The 21,471-nt window shown below is 40.4% G+C and overlaps 1 protein-coding gene across 4 annotated transcripts in view; it reads right to left on the bottom strand.

The window, feature by feature from the left end:
• LOC140685338 (RNA-binding motif, single-stranded-interacting protein 2) overlaps positions 1-21,471 on the bottom strand; it is a 47,596-nt gene that overhangs the window by 15,644 nt on the left and 10,481 nt on the right. For 3 of the 4 annotated variants that reach the window (XM_072972472.1, XM_072972471.1, XM_072972473.1), the window contains 3 exons: positions 6,157-6,323; positions 1,980-2,038; positions 1,086-1,177 (listed from right to left, as the gene is read on the bottom strand). In XM_072972472.1, coding sequence (XP_072828573.1) covers positions 1,086-1,177; positions 1,980-2,038; positions 6,157-6,323 — 318 coding nt within the window. Of the gene's footprint in view, positions 1-1,085; positions 1,178-1,979; positions 2,039-6,156; positions 6,324-8,743; positions 8,840-21,471 lie in introns of all 4 variants that reach the window. The other variant, XM_072972474.1, reaches the window with a different exon arrangement.

The following is a 21,471-nucleotide window of genomic DNA, read 5'->3' as shown; positions in this document are numbered from 1 at the left end:
CCAGCCGGCAGATTGTTCTGAGTAGTCCCCCCTCCCCCCTCTTCCGGTCACAGCGGACTCCTCAGAGGAGGAAGGCCTGCGCGCTGCCCCTGCGCACTCCCCGACGGAGGGAAAGCAGGAAGAGCGGAGAGGGTAAAGGGAAGCCAAGTGCTGGGGCGGCACTAAGGGCCAGGCGCGCAGCTCCCTGGGCCGCCACGGAGCCCTGCAAGTTCTAGTCTCAGAGGAACTCTGCAGGCACTCTACTGGCAGGGGGCTCTTCTCCAGAAAGAAGTGGGAGAGCCCTTCCAGGGGGCAGCATGTGCAAAATGGCAATAGCTTGTCAGAGCTGTACAATTAAAATTTAAGCAGTCACTTTGCCATAGACAGTGGGTCACCAGCAACCTTAATCCCTCTTCTGCCTTTCCCTTCAGGGCTTCCTGTTTCTTCAACCGTTCCGGAATAGGATGCTGTCAGGCCTGTCTCTTCAGAATCTACCCAGAGTATTCACAATGACTTTAGAAAGGCAAGGGGGCACTCCCACCTAAGAAGGGAGAGAAAAGCCACGAGCCTTCCAGTAGTCCAAATGAAAAGAAAAGCTCCAGACAGATCTGAGAAAGGAGGAACAGTTTCTTTCCTTGCTGTGGCTGTCCTCTCCCAGACCCCTCCCAAGTCCCACCCTCCTCCACACACACACACACAGGGAATAGTGTTGAGAGGTGGACAGCACTGATCTGAACTTCTGAGTTGCACAACTGGCTTCTTCAGAGAATGTTGCAAAAATGCCGCAAGCTATCGGGTGGGGAAGTGGGGCCAGGGTGGAGATGGGGAAACAGCCAGAGGAAGGGAAGGAGCCTCCTGACCCTCTTGCCTGCTTATAATACTTGACGGGAGGAACAGAGTTGACAGACAAAGCTACCTGCCACAGAGTTTGAGTACCAAGCCAAGAGGTGCTCAAGGGGACCCTGGCCCCGACTCTCCGGCCAAACATAGTCAAAAGCACTGTAAATAAGCCCTTGGCCGTCAACTGCATGGCTCTTAAGCCCTCTGGAAGCCTTTGGTGCTAATCACAAGCCCTCAGAGGGACAGACAGCGGGTAGTATCCTTACCTTTGCCATCTGTGCCTGCACACCACTGGCTTTCAGTGCTGTTACAGCTTTCTGTGCTGCTGAAGGACTGTCAAAGTCCACGAAGCCGTAGCCTGGAACAGGGAAACAGCATCATGGGGAGGTGAGGGTGTAAGGGAGGCAGGAGGCCCAGGCTTTTCAGGAAACAGAGGAAGAGTTATGGTCCACGTAACAGACGTGGTAGTGAAGAAGAGAAATTGAGAGGTTTCAGGTGGTTATCCATGTGTTCCTCAAAACCTGTGATATTTGGTCCACTTTATAGCTAAGAAAGCCAAAGGCAATGAGGTCTTTATGGTGTCCTTGCCTTCCTCCCTCCCCGTTAAGAAATGTGAGGTTTTAAGAACTAGGCCCTTCTAAAAATTCACAGCCCCACTCTACTCCCCAAAGAACCTCTTCCTCTATTCCAGCCGTGCTCGACACACTAGGCATGTAGGAAACACAGCCTCTCCACTGCAGACAACCAGCCACCTGCTGGAAGGGGCCCCTTCCTACCCCAACGCACAGCCCTCTCCCCTCCCTTGCACTCCTCCATTCCTATCCAGAATTGCTCAAACACCAACAAAACTATTTCACTCCTTCTCCACCACCAAAAGGCATTTACAGTGCTTTGCTAAGTAGGAATAATCTATACTTATATCCACCATCCAATCTGGGGAAGCTTGACATCCAAAGTAAGCCCAAGGGACTCAGCGGCACCCTGCGCAGGCTGCCAGCCTTGGGCCCCCAGAACAGCGCTTTCGGCTGGAGCCGAGTCAGCATCTACGAGCCTTTTGGGCTTGAAAACCTCAGAAACCCCTCTCTGGCACTGAATACCAGGGCCTTTCAGCAGGAAAGGGCAGAGGCAAGGGGTGGCCTCGCTCACAGCTGTTCTCTCACCTTTGCATTTGTTTGTGGTCTTGTCCAGGATGGCCTTCGTGGAGACAATCTTGCCGTATCTAAGGGAGAGGAAAATGCGAAATGATGATCTGGGAGCAGGGGTTTAGAACAGGACAGAGACTGAGACATCTAGATGAATCCATGTCCTTTCTTCACTGCCACTAGGACAACTGTACCTACTCAAACCTTAGAACAAAGAAGTAAATTTAAAATGTCATACTTATTACATAAACCCATTCCCTCAAGGTAGCTACAAGAAATAAGGTAACTGTAGTCCCTATAATATCAACATCTTTCTCTCTTCTTCCCCAAATAAGACTCAGATACAAGTTAGAAAGAAACTACTGTCTTTTGAGGAAGGAAGCTTGGCCACATCCACACAGCAGCGTGTGTAAGGGCAGAGCTCTGGCTAGAATTCCTTGAGGACTAAAAATAATCCTTGATATTACTTATCTTCCTTTGGACAAACACCACTCCTCCTATGAAAAACTGTTTCTCTTCTCTGACACCCCATTCCTCACCCCTCTACTAGCCCCCTGATTGAAGGTCAACTTGAGTCAAACTGCTTTTGTTCAACTCCTGGTTCTGCCACTTTAAGTGTGATCTTTGACAAGTTATTCATCCTTTACCTCAGTCTTACTATCTGTAAAACTGAGATAGGATTGTTAGGAATATGAAATGAGTTCATGAATATAAAGCACTAATGTCTACCACGTGGTTAAACACCTGAAAATTCTTAACTGCTATTATTATTATATTCAAGGGATTTCAACTTTAACCTAATGCAAATGGCTCTTTCCTGCTTCACTGCATTCTAAGACTTCTATTCCTTATTGTCAAGATATGTGTTAGGGAGGGGAATGGGCATAAGACCAAATGCAACATCTGTGTTAAGAAAATTATCCAAAACTTGACGATAAGGCAAAATGAGGACCGCACAGCCTTTCAATGTAATTCTGGAGCACTGTCTAAAAGGCCCATTCAAGGTATATTTTATTATCTAGGGGGATGTTTCTTTGTTTGACTTACTATTTACTACTGATGAGAGCCCAGATTTTGTGAAAACACGTATTAACTTGTAGATTTTTATCCGGTATAAATGCAAATAATTTCTGCCCGGTAGAAAAGATCATCTCAAAGGTTACTGCTTTATTGTCCTATAGGGTATGAACCAGTTTTGTCTGTAACCTAGTAATCTTTCTTCAGTAAGTTCAGTAAGCTTTCTTCAGTACCATAAATACTCAGTCCCTCAAACACTTCGAACCCATTTTACCATCCTGCTAGTTTTCTCATGAATGAGTAAAATAAACATTTGGCATGTGTTTGCCTATATTTGTCCAAGAATTATGTTTTTCAACTTTTTGAAAATGATACTTTGGCAGCAGAGTCACGAGGAGTTCCCCAAACCTGAGCAGGGGAGTATCACAGGTCAGGGATTATATCTGAAGTGTGCCACCAGGATGCAGTCTCTACATTCCACTCCAGGAGAGGGAAGATATTAAAGAGACAGAACAGAGATCACTAACAAAGTCAGAAGTATAAGATTTAACTGAAAGCAGTTGGCAGGGACTGAATTTGAGACCAAGACCCCAAATAAACTTTTTCTTCTACCTCTCATCTCATTTAGGGATCTGAAGAATATATGATTGATGTATTTGTTTCGCTCCATGGTGGCCCCTCACTGACTATTTTAGTGGGGCTCTGTGACCCAGTGGATCACACAGAGCAAGCCAAGCAATGCCCTGGAGGCTGGAATGGATGTGGCGATCCTAACCCTTCAGGGCTACATCCTTGGATTCTTTCCCAAATTTAGGCAAGGGAAGGGATGCAAGAGGCTGTAACAGCCAGAGGACACACATGCTGCTATCCCTATCAAGGCCCCAGGGTGGAGCTTGCTGTGGTCTGAGCAGCCTGAGACTTTGCGCTCAGAATTTCCACTGCAGCTGGCAACAGCTGGGTCGCGCTGCTTCCTTCTCGGAAGGAGCCCCTCCAAGAGAACCAGGAGTTCCAGGCCCAGCCTCCACGCCTCTCCTTCCCACCCACCAGGGCTTAGGATCCAGCAAAGCTCACTTCCCTTACAACCTAAAGAGACAACTGGGACAAAGGCAAGAAGTCCCTCTACGCACGGAAACACCCTTCGTAGAAAGGTTTGCCTCCTCCCTCATAGCAGCCATGAGGGTTCCACCTCCTGCTCTTCTCAGCTTCCCTTTCCTCACAACCCCTCCTTGCACCCATTCTTTCCCTGCCTCGTTCCGACCTCTCCACAGTCCCCTACTGGGCTCCTTACTTCCATCCTATGTGCCGACCCTGACTGTTCTCATCCCGTTAGACACAGCAAAAGGTAAGGCAACTACTGGGAAGGACAAAATGAAAGTCTAAAGGTATAGTGAAGCAGAACTGGGTTTTTCCTCTGTCTTGTGAAGAAGACTGATTTTAGTAGCACATTATATTTAGTACAAGAAACACGAGGTGAAGAAATCAAGGAACTAGACTGATATGATACTCTTTTCCCTCATCAACTAACATTTTTGCCAATTCTCATTCCTTCAAAAAATTACTAGTCCTAGACTAAGTCTCCTAAGTTCCATTTAAATACTTTTCTAGCAAGGTAAGCTGAGGGAAAGGATCCATCTAGTTTTATACACATATCTAGCCTTACAGAGATTGATTTTGTGCAGCCTGATGCTAGCAAAAATCCAAAAACCACTACTTCAGAAGAGTTAGGGGTGTACAGAATACCTCTGATGCCTCACACAACTACATTCCGGGTAGGGGGATGTTCTGCCTTTGGGACAGCTATAACGTACATACACTGTTGTGGGAGTTTGAGTTAGTTTGACCACTGCAGAAAATTCTTTAGTAGTATCTACAAAACCTGAGCAAGTGTATATCCTCTGACTTAGTCATTTTCCTCCTAGGTACATAACCAACATAAATGCGTACACACATACACCAAAAAGCTCATGGCAGCACTACTGATACCCATAGTAGTCACATACTGGCAACAACCCAAGTGCCCAGCAACAGGAGAATGGGTAAATAAACTGGTAGTTCCTAGGATGGAATTTTATAAAGCGGTAAGAATGAAGAAAATTTTGCTCCGTGCAACAATGTAGATGAATCTCACAAACAACACTGAGCAACAGAAACCAGACATAAAAGGATACGTGCTACATCACTATGATTTATATGAAGTTCAAATAAGACACATCAATCAACTGTTTAGAAGCCAAAGAGCAGATACCATTAGGGGAAGGGGGAGAGATTGTAACTCGGAGGTGGGCTTCTGAAAAGTGGATAATGTTCTATTTCTTGATCTGGTTGCAAGGGACTGTTATAAGGATGTGTTCACCTTGTGAAAATTTTCTCTTCTGTAAACACGATTTGTGCACTTTTCACAAATTGTTATACTTCAACAAAGTTTTAAAAGATGATAAATTTACACAGACTAAGGTTCCTATTTCTCTTTCCAAACTCAATTTCTCCTTCCCCATTAATGTCCCCATCCCACCCTAGACTTCTGCCTCTAATCAGTCCCCCATATAAATGATCTGAAACACATATTTTTCTGCCAAATGGAATTGAGCTGGCATCTCTGCACTCCTGTAATTTTTCCAGCTTTCCTAATTGGGTTAATTCCATGGTGTTATCTCCATCTAATGACTCAAATCTATGCTGAGGAACCCCAGAGGCCTTTAGCGGGTAGGTGCAGAGTAACAACCTCTCTGCCCATCTTCTTCTTCATCCACTAATCTGAGGGCTTCTCTGGGTCACTAGGAATAACTCCAGCAGCAGAAATTCTCCTAGGTGTGTAATTCAGTTGGCTAGTCCAACTTTCTTCTATCCTCACTGCCAGCTCTGTCTTCCAGTGAGTATCTTCAGAGATAGTGAGCATTTCTATTCAAGGTGTAAGGACAGGAATCTTTCCACTAAGACCATCAGTTCTTCGGTACCTGCTGGAAACAAAGCCCTAACCAGCTTTCCTCAGAGAAAAACATAAACATTTTATACATTGGTAGTAAGTAGCATTTCCTTAACAGTGGCTGCTGAGAAACCTTGCGACTATGGTCTAGAAGCAAAATAATACTGCATTTCAGAATCAGAGTATCTGGTAAAAAGCCACTATCACCAAATCCATGCTGTCCCTGGAAACCTCCCCACGTATACCCCAACTTACGACTGGCACAACTTGACTAGGTCCTGGTCAGTGGTGCCTGGCTGCAGTCCCCGGATGTAGAGGTTGGTTTTGCTCAGCTGGTCATTCCCACTGCTCCCACTGCTGCTGTTAGGGGTACTGCTGCTTGGACTGGGTGGTGCCATCTGCTGAGACAATGACACGTATGGCTGCAGGAAGACATGAAGAACAGAAGGTCAGGATTACACGTTTAGATGCTCAAGAGTGAGGAGTATTTTGGTTCCTTAGAAAGAATCAGTCCAAGGTTTAACAGCAGCGAAGTCAATAGGACAATTGAAAAAAAAACAAAAAAAAAAAACAACTGAAGGACTTCCTCTCTGCCATAGAATAAGAAAATATGTAACTGTCCTCCCTATCTTTCATGAATAATGAGAGGTCAAAATAAGCTTGTTTTTAAAGCTTTTAAAAGTTTAACTGAATGAATAATACATAAAGTATCGTCAAGGAAATCTAGGATTTGGGGTGCAAGATCGCTAATCTTTCACCACTGACACCAGGACAGGCAACCAAACTCTGCTCCATTTTTGGGGTACTTCTGTTGGAGACAAAGTACCAGGGTGCCTGGAACATGGATCCATTGCTTCATCACATATTTTATATCTTTATGCTTTAATCAGGCTTCTAGTGTATATATTTATATATGGCTCATAAGACTCTAAATTTGCATAATTTTCTATAATACAGTGCATTTTACTCTATCATACCCATATTCTAGTTCTCCCTTGCCTTAAAGCGCTTTATAGGATAAATCTATTTGGAATTACTTCTCTCTAAAATGCGAGTTTCATCTCTAGGTGTCCCCCCCCCCTTTTTTGGTGGTGGTAATGGTGGCGAGGGATATCGAAGGGGGGAAAACATCCCGCCAAAGAATCTTAATTAATGTGAAATGTGCCTCTCATATTTCACGCCTCTGACCTTTAGCAAACTTTAAAATAAAAGTCTTTGCTCTGGCAAAAGATGCTGAAGGAGGTATTTCCCCACTTTTATCACTATATACAATCACAAATGTGCACCCTCTTGCAAATACAGTTTATTCCTTAGGTCTTTACTGCAGCAAAGAAACCCAATACCATATTGTAGAATGGCCCAAAAACTCATGATCTATTGTAGCTCTTCATACACCTTTTATATTTCCTGTCCCTCTCTTTGCCAACACTTACACTATGACTTCCCATACAGAATAATCCACACGCCAGAGGAATATGAATTATTCCTCTGTGATGGCAGCAATAGGCAGTAAGTGCAGGGCAGGGGATGGGGGCATGTGCATGTTTTTAAGCAACTTTCAGACAACAAGACAAAAATAGGACAAATAAACTTAAAAGTCATACATCCAGTGCTAAAAATGGCAGCACTTGCTGTAAGAATGACGTTGAAAACGCCACTGAATTAGTACATCTGCAGTAATAATCAAATACCAACCGTTTAGGCCTGTCCGTTATCACGCCTATTGTAAGTGCACCAACTGATTTAAAGTAGAGGCAAGAAGACTGTGACCTATACTCCAACCATGCTTGTTCCTGAGTTCAGAAAAAGAAGATCACTGCTGGAGATCACTCTCTAAGATCTGCCTTTCTTCACCTCTAAGGAATTACTATTATGATCCTTAGCTGAGAAAGCCAAGCTTCTTCTAAATGTGAGATTCCAGGCCTGGGAGCAGCAACAGTGGCAGCAAAAGCAACTCTAGCAGCATCACATCACATGCCGAGCACTAGCAGACGAGCTCACCTGCCTCAGGGAGAGTTTACCTGTCCCCTTTCCCAATATGGGAGGATATTTCTAAGAGCAAGTACCAGTGATGCTAGGACTGTCCAAATAAGAACACAAGGGTCACTGGGGAAAGAAATACACTGAAAAGAAGCTATCGGTTTGCTACCATGGTTATAAATTTGGATTTAATACTAAGGTCTTATCTATAATCTAAAACTGACTTAGTCAATAATAAACTTTGCTGCAAGGCCAGGAAAATTACTAGGAAAAAAAAATACCATTCAGGAAAACAAAACAAAACAAAACCAAAAACGTTAATCTCTTGCTATTCCCAAACAGCTTCTGAAATTGCTATATAGGTTTGGCTCCGAAGAGAAAAATTAGAAAAATATTCACTTTGAGGTGCGAGAGAATCCGAGGGAAAAAAGATGAGAAAGCCTCAAGGTAAAGCTTATCTGGTTTCCCAAAATTAACTATTCAGAGAGACATAATAATGAAGGCAAACTAATAATTCACGTTTACCTATGTATTAAGAGAGAAAGGGGGTCGTATATATGAGGGCCCAGAGGACTGAAATAGCCTTCCTGAGGGAGGAAGGGCAGGGAAATACTGTCTCTCTTGATTCCTACTAGTCTGAAACAGTCTTCTGAGGCCACTGGTCCTCTGTCAGGGCCTAAGCTAGAAAATAAGGAACAAGATGTTTTCCTTAGTCCTGCTGCATTATGGGAGATTTCATAAACAGAAGCAGAGTCTAAATCTTAAAGGTAACTTGATATTTATTGCTATGGTGAAAAACTGTCATTTTTATGTAAGGATCAAATTCAGGGTTGTTAGAGGAGCTGAAATGGAAATGGTTGACCTGTCAGTACTCCAGGTTCTCTTAAGGAAGGGATGCTACTGGAGCATCCATCTGTTAGCTTCGTATCTTTGGATGACATGTAGTTTTGTTTGGCTCCTAGAAGAAAAAAAAAAAAAAACTGGTAGGTTTCCACTTATAACTTTGGTTTGTACTCATGTAGGTGGAATTCTTAAAGTTGTTTGGATTAGTGGTCATTTAGAAGAGGACTCAATTGTATTATGCCCCTAATGATTTCAAGATTTGAACTCTTTAAAACAAGGACCCTCACATTTGGCCCAGATACCTGGGATGGTATTAAATTTGCCTTTTGAAATAAAGGATGGTAGTATATTATCAAGCAGCAAAGGAATATGTAAAGCTATCCAGCAGAAGAGGGTAGGTATGAGTTTTCTTATGAAGGAGATTTAATTCTGAAAGTGACTGGGAAACATTAATGGGTTTATAAACAGAGAAATGACATGAGAAAGCTAACACCTGTGGCTTTATCCAAGCTGGTTTGGAGGGGTAGGAGACCAGAGGTGGTGAGAGTAGCTAGGAGATATTAGACATGAAGGGGGATCAGGAAAAAGTATAGAAGTTAAATTCAGACTTGCAGAATGTGAAGTTATCTGCTTGATGGATATATGTTGAGTACTGTTAGAATAAATATTGATTAATTCATGCATTTAGTAAATGTTTGAATATCTTAAAAATAACAGGACTAGGCAGGGAAGGCATGAAAAGCCCAGTAATTAGTGTGGTAAGAGCTCTGAAGTTTGATTTCTTAGCTAAAAGTGAAAGAAGTGCCTTAGAAATGTAGGCCTACAAATGAGGTATTAATGCTTTTAGAAGGTTCTCGTATTTCACTAATTCTTTGGGAAAGGGAGGAATTTCAACTGTGATCCCTGAAGGTGGGAAGCAATCTCAGGGCTAGGGCTTTTTGGCTTTGGATCTGCCAGTGAAACCCAAGTGCCTGTCTGTGGCAATAGGTTATCAAGGTAGAATAGGAAACATTCATTGAATTGCAAAAATGAGTTGACTGAATGTAAATGATAGGGAATAGCAGATTTAAAAAAATTTTTTTTTCTTTTTTAAAAATTTTGTTTCCTTTTAAAAAAATTTTTTTTTCTTGAGGAGGGGCGGTAATTTTAGGCTTATTTATTTGCTTATTCTTTTAAACAGAGGTACTGGGGATTGAACCCAGGACCCTGTGCATGCTAGGCATGCACTCCACCACTGAGATATACCTTCCTCCCAACAGCAGATGTAAGACTGGTTGGAGACTAGAATCTATCACTAAAAGGTGTGTGAGGACACCAGAAGGGGTGGCCTTGGATGTTTTCCAGAAGGGCCACTCCTCTCGCAGAGCCACATATAAAACAGCCACACATAAAAGTCAAAGAAAGGTGGGATAAATGAGTTAATGGATATAAAGTACTTAACATGGCATACAGAAAGTATGAAATGTCAATTATGATTATTCTTTTAAAATCTAGAGTCTTAAAAATGAAGGTCTTCTATTTAAAGGACAAAATTCTCCTTCCTTTGCAAACTATAGATAACTCACCCACATTGAGCTGTTACTTGTCTGCAGATTTGATGTTTCCCCTAGTAGTTCTTAAGGATCCAGGAAAACTCTGGAGAAATTTTTTTTTTTTAAATTAAAGTATAGTCAGTTGCAATGTGACAATTTCTGGTGTACAGCATACATGTCCCAGTCATGCATATATATACATATACTCATTTTCATATTGAAGAGGTGTTTTTATAGAAAGTACATGAAGAGATTTGAGGCCGTGAGGCAAAGTACCTGGATACCTACACAGCAAGCTGGCCCTGACCATCTTCAGAACTACCTCTCTTTGACCTCCTCAGAAAGTTACTTATGTCTAGATTATAAAACAATCCTTCTGTTTTGCTCTTTTATTATTCAGGGCTGAGACATTTCAGATAAAACACTGAAGAGACTTTAGTCCCCTAAAGATTGGTGGGGTGATGTTTAAAGGATGGGCAGAGAATTATGCTGTAAGACAGCTTATAAGAATCTCTGGGGGTAACAATCTGGGGAAGGGCTTATAGTATGGGGATGGAGAAATAACTCCTTCATCTTCATCCAGAAAAAGAAAGATCAAACTCCCCTCTTCCTGTAGCAGGAATTTTAGGTTTCCTGCCTTGCTGAGTTACAGGAAACTAAGAGACACAAGAGTGTTTTTCCCTTTGTTCTCTTGTAAGAGATCATAATGGTAGACGTGATACAAAGCCTAATTCCTAATCACTAGTCTTCCATCAGATCTCTAAGAGAAGGATCCAGGCAGATGAGCTACTTATTAATTAAAATCAAAATAAGGCTCTCTGATCAAGTGTTCATTTTGCATGGTTTAACGAAATTCACAAATCCTGTATCCATTCATTTGCTATGAAAGTCATCCCCATCCTGGGCCCTTAACTTTATTACCGCGAGAGCAAGAGAAAACCCCATCCCACATCTAGTGTCTACTTAAGTTCCTAGCACAGACTATAGGCATGGCAATTTGCTGAAAGGAGTAAAACAAACTTAGGGGATTTGCTAATTGTGTATCATCTTAACAAACCCCTAAGAAAGTCTCACAGATAAACAATCCAGTGGCCTGACATCAAAATTCCATTTACAACCTGGATACGGATGATCCACAAGCAAGTTCCTAGAGCCAGTGGTCTCTAAGACATATAACATACTTGAACATTTTTGCCTAAAATACATTATTTCCTGAGTTCTATCATAATATCTCCCAATAAGAGAAAGTCCACTCTTCCAGAAAGTACTCACTCATGAGACCCTTTGCATTATTTGAGTCATTCAGTAAATATCTGAATGCCAACTACATGCAAGTCCTGCTTGATGCAGCGCAGACTCACAGGTGAGTACGTATATAAGTGAAACATTTCATAACAAATTTAAACACATACCCACAAGGAGCCGTTCAGTAATTCACAAACCAGAGAGTACAAGCTAGGTAACCAGCAGAAAAAAACACGTGTGCTAATGGAGATCCAAGCAAAGTGGTGTAAGATCAGGGAAGAAGAAACAATTCCTGAGGGAAAAGCTTCTCAAAGATGTCTGAGTTGCACCTTGAAGGATGAGTAGGATATTAAACTTTAAATGGGGAGCCACAGGGAACTGCAAATCAAAATCATAATGAGATACTACTTCATATCCACTAGGGTGGTTGTAATAAAAAGACTATAGCTTTAATCAAAAGTAACTTTGATTACATAAAAAATAACAAGTGTTGGTGAGCTGTGAAGGAGCTGGAACCCTTTCACCCTGCTGGTGGGAATGTAAAATGATGCAATTGCTTTGGAAGACAGTTTGGCAGTTCCTGAAACAGTTAAACACAGAGTTATCATGTGACCCAGCAATTCCACTCCTAAGTATGTACCCAAGAGAAGTGGAAACGTATGTCCACACAAAACCTGTACATGAGTTTCAGAGCAACATTATTTGTGTATAGCCCAAAGTGGAAACAATACAAACAACTACTGACTGATAAATGGATAAACAAAATGTGGTTTATCCATCCATAAACCTATTACTCAGCCACAAGAAAGAAGCACAGATACACACTACAACATGAACCCTGAAAACATGCTAACTGAAAGAAGCCAGTCAAAAGGACCACTGATTATATGATTCCATTTATATGTAACGTGTAGAACAGGCAAGCCTACAGAGACAGAAAGTAGATTACCTAAGGCTGGGAGAGGGAGGTAATAAAAGAGTTGGGAGATGACCGCTAAGTGGGTGGGATTTCTTTTGGAAGGTAATGAAATGTCCTAAAATTGATTATGGTAATGGATGCATAACTCTGTGAATACATTAAAAAGTCACTGAATTGTGACTTTAAATGAATGAATTGTATGGTATGTGAATTGTATCTCAATAAAGCTGTTATAGAAATTTAATAGGGAAAAAAAATTTGATAGGGATGGGTAGAGAGAAGAGGACATCCCAACCACTGAAAGCATCTTGAGATGTTAGGCTACCACAGGTTAGCATGACCCAGCACAAGATCAGCCCAGGTCGGCATCACCCTACTTCATCTCCAGGCAGAAAAGCCATGAGAAGCCATAAGGTTAATATATTGTATTGAAATTCAAGTGGAAATATGAATTAGACATTAAGCCATATCAGAGCAAGAAAGGGATATTCTCTGTAATCCCCCTTCCCCCAAAAAAGAAAAAAAAATAGTAACATTAAAAACAAAACAAAACAAAAAGAGACAGGTATCTCTGGAACATGTGGAGCCTGAGTCAGAGAATCCATACCGCAGATCTGCCCACCAAACCTGGTTTTAAAAGCTGACTCTACTTTCTACTGCTTCCCCTTAGCTCAAGTAAACCTGACATCATCTCCGGGTTCTCACCTCCACCCCACTTCTCTTTGACTCTTACCACGATAACAGCTATTTGTTTTCCACGTCCCTTGAATACCAAGGAGTTACTTACATTCATACCATGTGGTACTCAAACTAGGCCTCAAGCATAAAACTGACAATATAAAACCCCAAGTCTAAACAACCAACCAATCCTTAGCGAAGCCAAACATACTGCCCAGGAACCCATTTGCCCTTCCAGATCCACTTGCCACTCTTGTCTACCTTGCTCCGTGCCTTGGAAGCTGACCATATAGAGTATGAGCAGGCTCCCTTGCCCTCTGGCTTCCAGCTGGGTTTGGCTAACCAGATGCACACCAGCACGATATCAAAGAGAAGGAGGAGGAGGCCAGAGTTATTTCTTTTCCTAGCTCCTTCCCCTGCCAGGATACCGTGATCCAGCGGCATACCTCTTCTGAGGCCCATGGTTCTCTCCACACAGCTACTCTTAGATTCTGGTCATCTCTCTCTTTGCTCTTTTAGATCTCAGGTAATGTAGGCTCTGTAATTGCTGGCCATAGGGTACTCTGCTCGCTCTCACTGGTGCCCCCATGTCCTCTTGTAATTAATCCCTTTATTTCGTCTTTCTCAAATTACTCTGCTTGGATGTGCCACTTGTTTCCTTTTGGGATCCTGAATGATGAACCAATCATTCTACCTTAAAGACTCAAGTGTACAAGAAGCTCTTAAGAAACTCTGCTTTCTTCAAGACTGGATAAAGAACCTCCTCACTGTGCAAAAAGCCTCAAGGCACAGTTTGACGCAGAATTCTGTACCTTTTTGTCTAACCATTTAACAGTATCTTAAGTCCTATCACCTTTATGCTTTCATTTCATCTTTCCCACAACTCTGTGAGGTAGAGCAGGGGATGTGTTATTTCCCTTCTAAAACTTAGAAACTGATGCTCAGTCTTATTCAACATTCCCTCTGTTATATCACTTCACTTTTCGTTAAACAGAATCAACTATCGGAAACCCTAAACACTGACAGTATTCAAACCATGCAAACAGCTGAGTAAACATGTAGAGCAGGCCTTTGCATGACCCTGCATCCTTTGCTTCTCTCCCTTCTGGAAGGAAAACACTTCTAAGTTCCCTGGCAATAGGTAATGTCTAGTCAAAGTAGAACATTCAAGGAGCAAAGGCATTTGAACTGAACCAAATAAGCTGGAGGAAAAATCTCCTACACAAGACTGGTAATTACATAGACTGACTAGAGCAAGAACCCTCAGCTAGAGTACATGGGCAATTCTAGCGGGGCACAATCCTTTTAGGCACAGTATTTTTAGGCAGCACAAGCCTGTGCCTGCATCCCAGGGAATAACCAACTATACCACAAGTTTGTGGGTACCTGACAGTGTGGCAATACCTCCTACATACCAGGAGATAACAGAGCGAAAAATGTCATAAATTCTCAGGAAAGAAAAAAGGTCTTTGAAGGTTAAGTAGCTTAAGTCTGAACATGACAGCTGCTTGGGGAAAACATGGGTGGGGTACAACTGAGCCCCATGCAGTGTGACTCTGCATTACCTAACCCTCCACTACTCAGCCTGGCTGGTGGATCATCTGCGTTCGGGAGGACACATGGCCCGAGGAGGAGATGCAAAGTGAAAAGGAACAGCAGCGTCAATGGAGCTTGGTGGCGTGCAGAAAAGCATTCATGCCTCTTCCACAACACAGCTGCTTCAGACGGAGAAAGGACAAAGGAAAGGATAATGTCTGCCTGTAGTTTACTTTGCCCTACCTTGCCATTTACCCCATTTTCATCATTTGACACAATTTCATTTTGGTCAGAAATACAGAGATCACAAACACACAGGAAGTCGGGAAATATCAACCCTTCTCTTCTTCACCCTGATACCATCCATTCAAAGAAAACGCACACTGGTAGATTAGGGATCTGGTTTTATTAAGGCCCTAAGTCTCAAAGTCACGAAAAAATTCTGCTCCTGTGGTCCTTACAGAAATATTTTTGATTCCCCAAACAATAAACAATGGCAATGCTACACACCTAAAGTAAGTGGCCTATCCCAAGGATGTGAAAGGTTATGTGTGCCTAGTCTATTTCCAGATCAAAATAAAATGTACATATGCAACCAACCAACAATACATCAGGTATATAGAGTTTAATCCTTGTTCTAGCCTGCTTTTTACAAGTCACAAAGAACTCTGGCTATATAATTTTTCAAAGTCTGATATAATGTACATAGAAATATCTCTAACAAGAAACAGTTAACAGTGATGGCTACTGGAAATGGGAACTAGGTACACAGAAGATGTGGTGAAAACACACTTTTTCTTTGTTTCCTTTATACTTGTTTGAAACTTTCATATTTTATCCCAAGTCCATACATCCATTACCTATTTAAAAACAAACACACAAAAGTCTCTTGAAGTCTGGCATACTATTTTTTTTAACTGGGATAGAATATTAAAACCTTGAGTCCATACGGCCCGACTCCTGGACCCATGCTCTTCTAATTCCTAACATACCCTGAATCTCAAAAAAAAAAAAAAAAAAAGTGATCTGAACAGAACTAGTCCTTGGAAAAGTGTTCACCTAGTTTATCAAACTCATGAGCTTAAACTACAATTAGGAATGGGGCAGAGGTTGGAGGTAAGGGGCAGAGGTGAGGACTGCCTGCCACAGTGAGAACTGAATGCCAAAAGCCAATTATAAACAAAGGGATAAGGTCTCCAAAAAAGGAAGAGAAAACTCTATCCAGTTCCTGGGTAGTGATGTGGAAGATTATGTAAGAATTTCTGCAAAGTCCAGTACCCACAGACACTTAGAGACATACTATCTATGCAATAGCTACAGTATACTAAATCTACAAGGAATATAGAAAAAAGGGGAATCCTTAGTCTCCTAGGCTGATACATGGAAACAAAACAGCTATTTTTCTTTCTCCTTATTACAAAACATTTTTGACAGAACTTATAGAGCAGAATCTCAGGTTCCTACTTATCTTTGGTATCCTTTTGAGGTGAAATTGAAAGAAAATTTAGAATGAGAATAAGAGACTTGTAACTAAGAGTTATTCTTCACTTCTTTCCTTTTCTCTAGTCTCCCTCGTCTCTCTTACTCTTTTCCTGTCTTCCTCCATCTTCCCCTTTCTCCTCTATCTTGGCTGACCCTTACTCCTGACAGTTGCATTCAGTGGTACTCTTAAGTAATAACTAGCCTGGTTGTGGTATTAAAGTTGCTCATATCTTACCTATTAAAAAAAAAAAAGAGAGAGAGAGACAGTCCTGGTTCAGAGGATGGGAAGCAAATTTAGTAAGAATAATTTTAACTATGGAGAACATACAAAAACAAAGAGTATGATGAACCCACAGTTATCACTTCGCTTATTATTCAGTACAGAATTGCTTCATCTATAGCCCCACCTATTTCCCTACCTCCCATATTATTTCAAAGCAAACACCAAATATATCATTTAATTACAAAATATTTCCATATGTTACTCTGAAAAACCTCTTTTTAAAAAACATAAGCCTGGGGGTAGGAGGTATTGCTCAGTGGTAGAGCACATGCTTAGCATGCAGAAGGTCCTGGGTTCAATTCCAGTACTTCCACTTAAAAAAAAAAACACACACAAAATCACTATATCACCTAAAAAGTTAGTAATTCCTTAATTTTATAAAATTGGGTTAAAATTTCTAACTGTCTTATACATATCAGAATTGTTTTGTTTTGTTTTACCTCCAAGTTTTATTTGTTTGAAATAGTCTATATATTGTGACTATTGCTATGTCTGACACATCTTTTAATCAACAAGTTTCCTATTCATTTCTTTTTTATTTCTTGCAATTTATTTGTCGAGGAAATTGGGTTAGTTGACTTGTACTAGCATAAAAATTAACCCATTCACCTCACACCAGTCAGAATGGCCGTCATTCAAAAATCCAAAAATGACAAATGCTGGAGAGGCTGTGGAGAAAGGGGAACCCTCCTACACTGCTGGTGGGAATGCAGTTTGGTGCAGCCACTATGGAAAACAGTGTGGAGATTCCTCAAAAGACTAGGAATAGACTTACCATATGACCCAGGAATCCCACTCCTGGGCTTGTATCCAGAAAGAAATCTACTTCAGGATGACACCTGCACTCCAATGTTCATAGCAGCACTATTTACAATAGCCAAAACATGGAAACAGCCTAAATGTCCATCAATAGGTGACTGGATAAAGAAGATGTGGTATATTTATACAATGGAATACTACTCAGCCATTAAAACCGACAACATAACGCCATTTGCAGCAACATGGATGCTCCTAGAGAATGTCATTCTAAGTGAAGTAAGCCAGAAAGAGAAAGAAAAATACCATATGAGATCGCTCATATGTGGAATCTAAAGACTCATGGACAGAGAATACAGACTTGTGGTTACCAGGGTGGTAGAGGGTGGGAAGGGATAGACTGGGATTTCAAAATTGTAGAATAGATAAACAAGATTACACTGTATAGCACAGGGAAATATACACAAAATGTTATGATAAATCACAGAGAAAAAAATGTGACAATGAGTGTGTATATGTCCATGAATGACTGAAAAATTGTGCTGAACACTGGAATTTGACACAACATTGTAAAATGATTACAAATCAATAAAAAATGTTAAAAAAAATTAACCCATTCAAAAGCCATTCATTAAGTGTCTACTAATTGGAGAATAGAAAAAAAGAATCTATATAATATACAGAATGTGGAGACACTATGAAGAAATGTAAATTGAGAGAAAAGGCTGACCTTCAAAAGGCATAAAATGTAATGCAAAAACAGAAAAATGACATAAAAACACAATGAAAAAATCAAAAACCTCATAGTAACAATGTAAAAGTGCCCCTGGCTTGGCCTATCAAAACTATTGATAGTAATCTCAAGAAAAAAGCCAACTAACCTATTATTTTATTATTTTTCTCAGGCAAAGGGAAGGGAAAACATTTGCTGACTATCTATCATATTCTAGGTCCTAGAGGATTCTGTTACCTAATATAATACTTACAAAGAGGATAATGAGATAGGTATCATTTCCATTTTAGTTTTTATTGATGGGGAAATGGAGGTTCAGAGGAATTCATTCTTTCCCAAGTTTACATAATAAGTAGCAGAGTCTTCCTTTTGACTCAGGGTCATCTGGTTCTCAAGTCCACATCCTTCCAGCTTTCACAAACTATAAGTAAGGTCAACAATTAGCCCCTCAATTATTATTTTTTAATCAATTTCTAAAATGTGTTCAAACCAACAGTCCAAAATGACACCAAAAGACAGGTAAAGAGCTTATCATTTTACCTCAATCATCAAAAAATCTACTAGATTCAACCAATGATCTGATATGTGAAAATGGAATCAAACCAAAGAATCCGGTCATCACCTTCGCAGGGGGAAACAGCTGCATGGCTCCCTTCCTCTTTCGCTCTGGGGGGTTCTGCCGCCTGAAGGGGGCACACATTCCATTTTGCTACTTTATACACTGGTAAGGTTTCACAAGGGTCACCCCACATGGGAAGCCCATAGCTTTCTGTTTGGTTTGGTTTTGATCATTGCTTGTACCTAGGTGGGGAAATCTAATTCTGCGGCAGGAATAGGAAGTCCATTGGCCCACAGATATATGCTACCCTCTTGAACATTAGTTTTTATTAAAGGTATTGTTTTTATTTCCCATCTGTCAAACAGTTTTCTTATTTCACAACTGGAGGGGAGGAAAAAGAATACTTCAAACTGAAACCCTCGAATGCTAACAGTCTTCAAGGGCGAGACAAGTATTATCTTTGGTAGCTAAAATGGAGGACAGGGTAAAATGTTAGCAGGCCTGGCCCTACCAGTTTGCAAATCCTGTAACTGTAAAATAACGATTTAATAATAATTCAATTTGGGACAACAAAGAAAATCATTTTCATTTGTAATATAAGATCTCTATTGTACAAAGGAGGAAAAATCAGATTCAGTTTTGATGTAAGTACTCAGTTATTCACTATTCAATTAGCAACTGAGTAGGCAATGAATCAATTTTTACTAAATTTTTTTCAAAAGTATATTTCTTGACCATAGAGCCCATTAACTATGAGAAAGTGGCTCAAAAACCAGAGACTTAGGATTAATTCTAGTGTTGCTATGTACTAGCTGTCTGACTTTGGGTATGTTGCTTATTCTTACCTGCAAAATGGGGACAGTAACAGCACCTATGTAATGGAATTAATGAGGATGAAAATAAACACACATAAAGCTCCTATAGTGCCTGAAATATAAAATGAGCTCACATCCATTCACCCAGTGAATACCAAACGCCCAAGTTAGAGTACCAGGTAATGATGTCAGGTACCAAGGACAAAACGCTGAGCTAAGGATGGTCTAGAGACAAAGACTTGAGATGGTCTTGGTCCTAATGGAATTCAGCATTTAGTGGAGATAGAGCCATTAATCAAATAATCACAATGTAACTGTACAATTACCCAGTGTCATAAATGGGCTAGAGGAAACAGAAAAGAGGCTGTGACCAGCTTTAATTACTATAGTCAGAAGGGTGACATTTAAGTGAGACTTCAAGGATGAGAAGAAACTAGCCATTCAGAGAATGAAATAAAAGATCATGCCAGAAAGAGGGAAATGGGCAAAAGACATAAGGTGGGACTTTCAACTGAATCTGAAAAAAAAACAAAAGGCCAGTGAAGCTGGAGTGTAATGAAGGATGGAGAGGTGGGCAGAACACTCACACAGTCAGAGTATAGAAGGAACATACCTCAATATAATAAAAGCCATATATAACAAGCACACAGCTTATGTCATCAACAGTGAAAGGCTGAAAGCTTTTCCTCTAAGATCAAGAACGAGAAAAGGGTGCCCACTCTGACTACTCCTATTCAACACAGTACTAGAAGTCCTAGCCAGAGCAATTAGGCACGAAAAGGAAATACAGGCATCCGAATCAAAAAGGAAGATGTAAAATCGTCTGTTTACTGACAACATGATTTTGTATATAGAAAATTCTAAAGACTCCACTAAAACAGTGAGACCTAATAAACAAATTCTATAAAGTTTCAGGATACAAAATCAAACATACAAAAATCAGCTGCTTTTCTACACATTAGCAATGGAATCAGTTTTACTTCTATACACTATCTGAAAGAAAAATAAAGAAAATAAATCCCTTTACAATAGCAACAAAAGCAATAGAATACTTAGGAATAAATTAAACAAGGAGGTGAAAGATCTGTACACTGAAAACCATAAAATACTACTGAAAGAAATTGAAGGAGACACAAGTAAATGGAAAACAATGTTGTTGTTGTTTTTACAGAAGTAAAATGGTTCTTCCTAAAATTCATTTGGAATCTCAAGGTACCCTGAATAGCCAAAACAATCCTGAAAAAGAACAAAGATGAAGTCACACTTCCTCATTTCAAAAATAATTACAAAGCTATAGTATCAAAACAGTGTGGTACTGGCAAAAAGACAGGTATATTGACCAATGGAACAGAATAGAGAGCCTAGAAATAAACCCTTGCATGTACGGTCAAATGATTTTCAATGAAGGTGCCAAGACCATTCAACAGCGAAAGAATAGTCTTTCCTGCAAATGGTATTGGAAAAACTGGATATGCACCTGCAAAAGAATGAAACTGGACCCTTACCTTACACAGTATACAATAATTAACTCCAAATGGATCAACAAAAGAGCTAAAACTATAAAACTCTTGGGAGAGAACATAAGGAAAAAGTATCATGAGATTGGATTTGGCAATTTCTTAGATATGATACCAAAAGCATGGGCAATAAAAAACAGATAAATTGGACTATATCAAAATTTTAAACTCTGTACTTCAAAGGACACAATCAACAGAGTAAAAAGGCAGGTTACAGAATGTACGAAAATATTTGCCAATCATATATTTGATAAGGAGTTAATATCCAAAACATATAAAGAACTCCTCCAACTCAAAAAACAACAACAAAAATCCCATTAAAAAAAAATGGGCAAAGGACTTGGATTTTTTGCCAAAGAAGATATACAAATGGCCAATAAGTACATGAAAAGATGCTTAGAACCACTAATCATTAGACAAATGCAAACCAAAACCACCATGAGATACTGGCTCACAGCCATTAGGATGGCTGTAATCAAATACACAGAAAATAAGTGTTGGCAAGGATGTGGAGAAATCAGAGCTTCTGCACTGTTGGTGATAATGTAAAATGGTATAGCCACTATGAAAAACAATATGGTAATTCCTCAAAAAATCAAAAATAGAATTACCATATGATCCAGCAATTCCATTTCTGGGAATATACCCAAAAGAACTGAAAGCAGAGTCTGAAGAGATATTTATGCACCCAT

Source organism: Vicugna pacos, chromosome 12, assembly GCF_048564905.1.
Source record: "Vicugna pacos chromosome 12, VicPac4, whole genome shotgun sequence".
Lineage (NCBI taxonomy): Eukaryota > Metazoa > Chordata > Mammalia > Artiodactyla > Camelidae > Vicugna > Vicugna pacos.
This window is presented reverse-complemented; position numbering and strand designations above follow the sequence as displayed.